The 6,241-nt window shown below is 36.9% G+C and overlaps 1 protein-coding gene across 1 annotated transcript in view; it reads right to left on the bottom strand.

The window, feature by feature from the left end:
* PAICS (phosphoribosylaminoimidazole carboxylase, phosphoribosylaminoimidazole succinocarboxamide synthetase) overlaps nucleotides 1-6,241 on the bottom strand; it is a 14,843-nt gene that overhangs the window by 3,053 nt on the left and 5,549 nt on the right. The window contains exons 4-8 of the mRNA XM_012641115.1: nucleotides 5,450-5,629; nucleotides 5,240-5,353; nucleotides 4,115-4,198; nucleotides 2,925-3,105; nucleotides 1,376-1,534 (exon numbers count right to left, since the gene is read on the bottom strand). Coding sequence (XP_012496569.1) covers nucleotides 1,376-1,534; nucleotides 2,925-3,105; nucleotides 4,115-4,198; nucleotides 5,240-5,353; nucleotides 5,450-5,629 — 718 coding nt within the window. The remainder of the gene's footprint in view (nucleotides 1-1,375; nucleotides 1,535-2,924; nucleotides 3,106-4,114; nucleotides 4,199-5,239; nucleotides 5,354-5,449; nucleotides 5,630-6,241) is intronic.

Here is a 6,241-nt window from a genome sequence, read left to right as displayed (position 1 = left end):
AAAAAAAAAAATCCTAGAAGTTTCAAAAAAGAAATTTGTAAAGGATGTAGGATCAGAATGGTGGAAAGGCACCAGAGTTATCTCAATAACTCTGGATGCTAGAAGACAATGGAGTAATAATGCTCTCAACATTCTGAGGGAAAATGATTTTCAACCTAGGATTCTCTTCCTAAACCATCAAAAATGTGTGTGGCTTCAATAAAAACCTTTCATACATACAAGGTCTAAAAGTTTACCTTTTACACTCTTCTCAGGAAGTTAACAAAGAATGTGCTGCCGCAAAATAAGAAGTAAACCAAGAAAGGGGAAGACACGGGACCTAGGAAACAGGGGATCCAAGACTATAGAAAGGCAAAATGAATCTCTGAAATGATGGTAAGTGATCCTAAGACAACAGCAGTGTAGTAAGCGTGGAGAGAAGCCAGTCCTTACTGGACCAGGTCGGAGGGCTCAAGTACTTAATGTCCTTAACACATATCAAGTGCAGATACATACACCTGTGAGAAAAGTTTGGGGTTTTAGTAATAAGCAAATCAAGTCCTACTGAAACAATATTGACTCTCATAACCTGCAGAAGATCAGATCATATTTTGGACTATGACAAACAAATGACAACATTGTTATTCTCTGAGATCCAGTTCTATCAGCCAACAGATAATACTTCCTTAAATGTTATTTATTTTGATCCCCAATTTTTAAAAATAAAATTTCATTTTCCCTACAGAAGTAACAATCACATTTACTTTAAAAAACTCAATACCATCAATTCTTGGGGGGAAAAAATCTGAACCTTATCTTACTACAGATCTCACCCTCTGTTTGCAGAAAATATAAGGGATAGAAGAGCATTGTTTACCATCACCTGGAAATGTAATCAGCCAAACCCAAAGTGCAGAAAATTCCACAGGAAAAATAAAAGGGAAAAAAGGAGGGTGGATTGTTACAGATTAAAAAAAATACCCAAAACAAACTTGAGACATATCAACTAAATGCAATATAAAGACTGTGGTAGATTCTGATTTGAACAAACCAACTGCAAAAACAACTTGGAAAACCTGAATACCAACTAGAAATTAGATGATTTTAAGAAATTACTACTAATTTTTCTTAGGTGTGAATATGTATCATGATTTTGACTTAAAAATTAGAGTTCTTATCACTCTGAGATAAATACTTAAAAAACACGTAAGTGGAAAATACTATGTCTAAGATCTGCTTTAAAATATCCAGCAGGAGGGGGCTATGGATGCAACAAGATGTTAATTGCTGAAGCTGGGTAACGAGTACATGAGATTTCATTATGCTATTCTCTCTACTGTTGTGCATGTTTAAAATGTTTGTAATAAATAGTCATAAAAAATTCTATGTCTCTTACCACTGGGTAGTCGAAGAGAAGACCACACATCCTGAGCTCCCCAGTCTAGTGTGAGGGGAGGACAGTTGATAACTGGATATGCAGTGTTCCCAGACAGCACTGGTCCCAAACCATTGCTTCTGCCTGCCACTGCCACAAATACAGTAGGAATGCCATCCCCTAGGGAAATCACAAGTTTACACTTATGTTAAATATTCAAGAGATGTAAAGATAGGTTTTGTATTTTTTAAAAAAGGCCTATATGTTTTAATTCCTACAGTAGTCTTCCGGAAAAAGTATATGTAAGGCACTGTTCTTACGCATACATTCCAAACATAATGTTCACGCTGTCACTTACTATAAGCCAAGCAATCAAGTAGCCAGAACAGGTTTGGCTATATTTGAGATCTATAGTATAAAGGAGATTTCAGGGTGTTCGTGAGGGACTGGCTCATAGGCCTCTCCTAATATTACTGACCTAAAGGAAGAATGACACCAACTGAACAGGCATCCTTCCTGCTGAGTAGTCCATCAACCAACAGGGTGCAGGGAGACCCAGTTAATAACTTTAGTTAATAGACTGGACTCTAGTAAATAAAGGCTGGAGGTTTAAGAGCACTTCTCAAAATAAGAGTTGAAGGCAAGTTTAATGATACAACATCCAAATTTTGAAAGACCCCTTGTATGTATGTGTATACATATCGAGACAGGGTCTCCCTTTGTCACCCAAGCTGGAGCACAGTGGTGCAATCACAGCCCACTGTAGCTCCAAACTCCTGGGCTCAAGCAATCTTCCTGTCTCAGCCTCCCGAGTAGCTGAGACTACAGGCACATAAGATTCCTGGCTAGTTTTCACATTTTTTGTAGAGATGAGGTCTTGCTATGTTGCCCAAGCCAGTCTCAAACTCCTGTCCTCATGCGATCCTCCTGCCTCGGTTTCCCAAGGATTATAGGCATGAGTCACTGTGCTTGGCCAAGACCCCTTGATATATTTTTTAATGTACCTCTTAAACATTTCTTCCTTTGATAAATTTGTAAATTATCTTTGGTCCCTAAAAGCAGAGATTTGTAACCTAGAATCTGAAGTTTTACGTATCTGCATTACTCTAGAGAAAGAGTTCTAGCTTTCATTAGCTTATCAAACGGGTCTGAGACCCACGACCACCACTCACTCCCCCCCAAAATTAATAATTATGCTTCCATAACAATTATCTTCAGAGGGAAAACTCAGTTAACATTTTTTCCAGTTGAGAAACATTTGGTTGTGAACCCAAGACTCCAATATTTTAGATCAACACTATTCCATTATTTCTTTTACATACTATATTCTGAAACTCTTAAATTTCATATCTGACTGCCTCCCACAAAAGCTGGCCATTAAAGACACCCCAGAGGATCTGCTGATTCCACCTAAGGCCTCCTATAACTGGTGGGGGGCCTACTTTCTACTGGAGCATGTGAGAAACAATGCTCCAGGGGCTTATTAAGTAAAGATGCCAGAAGTTCTCATAATTCTAGTCTTTTGGCAAAATCAGAAATACCTAACGTGCTCCAGTTATTTGAAGTTTACCTTCATAATCAGCTTTAATCCTCAGAGTTTGATCTGGTCCTTTATGGGCAGATGTTATCCGAAGTTCACATGGAATGCCAAAATTTCCACAGGCCTTCTTGATTTTCTCACAGTGACCGAAATCAGAAGTTGAGCCCATCAATACTACAAGCCTGCACTGACTTTCTGATTTCAAAAGCAACTGGAAAAGAAAAATGTGGATATGAAAAAGAACGTAAAGACAAAAATGGATAAGCACAAGAATGAGTATCATAAGAGTAGTCACTTTACAGAGCTATAGTTTGCAGTAAAATTACATTGGGGCAGAGTATTTTCTTAACAGACCAAATTAAGACAGAGACAAACAGAAAAAAATGATAAAGGACTTATTTTTTTTTAAAAAAATCTCTCTATACATGGGAATGTAGTCTTCATAATTAAGACCTAAGGAATACAATTTTTTTTTTCTTTTTTTCTTCAATAGAGACAGTGTCTCATTCTTGCTCAGGCTGGTCTTGAACTCCTGAGCTCAAGCAATCCTCCCACCTTGGCCTCCCAGAGTGCTAGGATTACAGGTGTGAGCCACCGCGCCCGGCCAAGAATACAATTTTTAATCCAACTGTTTAATAAAAAGGAAAAATACTCAAATATTTTAATATTCACAAAATTATAATAAAAAATACTTCACCCTAAGAGCTTTAGTACATTCTGTTTAATGGAGGCTTTAAGGAATAATCAGGCAAACTGGAAGACATTATAAACCTTTGTAAATTAATTGCTTGGAACTCAAAATGTACCTTCCTGTATGAAAATAATGTTCTAAAACATGATTATGGTCTTTGGATAACCACAAACCCCATTCAACTGCCACAGAATTGTAACAATACCATAAAACTTAAGTGACATTTTAAAGTTACATGGAGTTCCATCCATCCCATGCCAATGGAACTCTGAGTAGCAGTGGAAGCAGGTAAGAAATGTAAGGTTTCTTCTACAGGGGTAGAGACAAGACAGGATTCCAGGCTTCCCCAATAGGATGTGAGAGGAGTATACTGGCCAGCTTACCAGCAAGGAGTTCCAGTATACAGTAAGGACAGTCCAGCCGGCACATTTCCTAAAGGTCCTCCTCCCAAAGTCACTAAAAGGACTTTCTAAGATTTTCTTAGAAGAAAAACACATAATACAATACAGGCTTACTATAGAAGGTTTACCTCTACTCTCTCTGCAACCCACTCAAAGTTTTTCTTCACCATCTGGAGCCCTTCAGGAGTTACTTCTTTGAGGTCCCGGTAAGACTAGAAAATAAGACAGAAAGTTTAGAAAACAAGTATCTCTTCTTATCTGAAAGTAGCTGGTTTCTGAGTTTTGGGAAGGGAATATGAAGAGTTTGCGTAACAAAGGATAAATCTGAAAACGTATCTTAGTCTATAAATCTATTTCCTGAACTAAACTAGAAAAAGTTCAGTAGTGAAGTATACTTTTATTTTCACTTAAGGTTAAGTGCTTTCTACACTAACAACGATAATGAACTGCCCTGGGAATTCTTATGTGTTAAGTATAGAAAGGATCTTGCCCTAATTTTTTCTCTTTACGAAACAGAAGTGGAGCCTGATTAGATCTAAAAGACTTGGGATAGAGTCCCAGATCTACCCCTTACTCTAGTAATTATGAAGATATTTATCCTCAGTTTTCAATTAGCCAAACAAGTATAATATTAATACTTGCTCTGTTATTGTTGTGAGTCTATTAAGACAATAACTGAGAAATTTGCTTTATAAATGTTAAGTACTATTCTTATATCAGGATTTAGGAAATACTTATCTTTAAAATTAAATAGCAATCAGTAAATCAGTTCCTGCAGATCATATGGGGCAGAAAAATCAAGTTCATATCATAAGGAATAACTGCCTTTTTTTTACTCTCATCTCTTTCTCCTCTAGCTAAGTCTGATCTTACTAAGGATAAAAAACTTGAAGCATGGCCAGGCTTGGTGGCTCATGCCTGTAATCCTAGCACTCTGGGAGGCCGAGGGAGCTGGATCGTTTCAGCTTAGGAGTTTGAGACCAGCCTGAGCAAGAGCGAGACCCCGCCTCTACTAAAAAAATAGAAAGAAATTAGCTGGACAGCTAAAAATATATATATATAAAAAAATTGGCCGGGCATGCTGGCACATGCCTGTACTCCCAGTCACTCGGGAGGCTCAGGCAGTAGGATTGCTTGAGCCCAGGAGTCTGAGGTTGCTGTGAGCTAGGCTGATGCCATGGCACTCTATCCCGGGCCACAGAGTGAAACTCTGTCTCCAAAAAAATAAAAAAAATACTTGAAGCATTATTTACCTGCTTGTCTTTCTGTTGGCTTCGATCTCCTGATGGCCAGAGTCTCCAGGAATCATTATCAATAACATCAGCAAGAACAATTTCTTTCGTGGTTACATCAACACCAAATTCAATCTAGAAACAGCGTATCACCAAAGAAAAATTGTTAAGAACTATACTGTACAATATTTCTCAGTTATAACCTTTACTTTCAAATCTCTTTATCTGTACCTTCATATCAACCAGTGTACAGTTTTGGGACAACCAGGATTTCTCCAGTATTTCAAAAATAGCCTGTGTAGCGTGACTCATGATGTCAACTTCAGTTTGGCCTATAACAAGTCCAGCAAAGCAAAATTTCGCAGCTATTAGCTGTTCCTCAGACCACTGTGGGTCATTATTGGCATCATCCTGTGAATAAAGTATAGCAGAACAATTAACTTAAATCTAAAATTTTCGAACCTTTCAGAAAAACTAAAGTCTTTTTCTCCTTGAGCATGAATTCCTCAAAAAAAATTTTTTGTTTACAGTACCCTTTAGTTCAAAGCAGTTATTCTTAACGTTGTCTATTTTTAATAGCTACTTTAAAATTCAAACTAGGTAACTTATTCTAGGTCATAAAGTATTTTAAAGAATTTCCTTTCTCTCTATAAACCAATTTAAACATGATTTAAGTTTATGATTTTTATTTTTCCTTAGTAAGAGTCATCGGATATGATAGGAGGGCCAGAACACATTTTAAGCAATCAAATCTTTCTAAAATGCTGTTCTCATAACCTCCTGGCTTCATTTTTGATAAAAACTCACACAGGACTCCAAGTCTTTAGGAACATTATTTATTAATCCAAGAGATCTCACAAAATAAAGAGATTAGTGAAAAAATAATTTCATTTTATTCTAAGTGGGGTCTCAACTTTACATGACATTTTATAGACTTCATTTACATAATTATAATAATATATACGTTATACAACTCACTGACTGAAAATCCAACACTGACATTGCTTCCCATGTAGATCTATA

Source organism: Propithecus coquereli, unplaced genomic scaffold (assembly GCF_000956105.1).
Source record: "Propithecus coquereli isolate 6110/MARCELLA unplaced genomic scaffold, Pcoq_1.0 Scaffold162, whole genome shotgun sequence".
NCBI lineage: Eukaryota > Metazoa > Chordata > Mammalia > Primates > Indriidae > Propithecus > Propithecus coquereli.
This window is presented reverse-complemented; position numbering and strand designations above follow the sequence as displayed.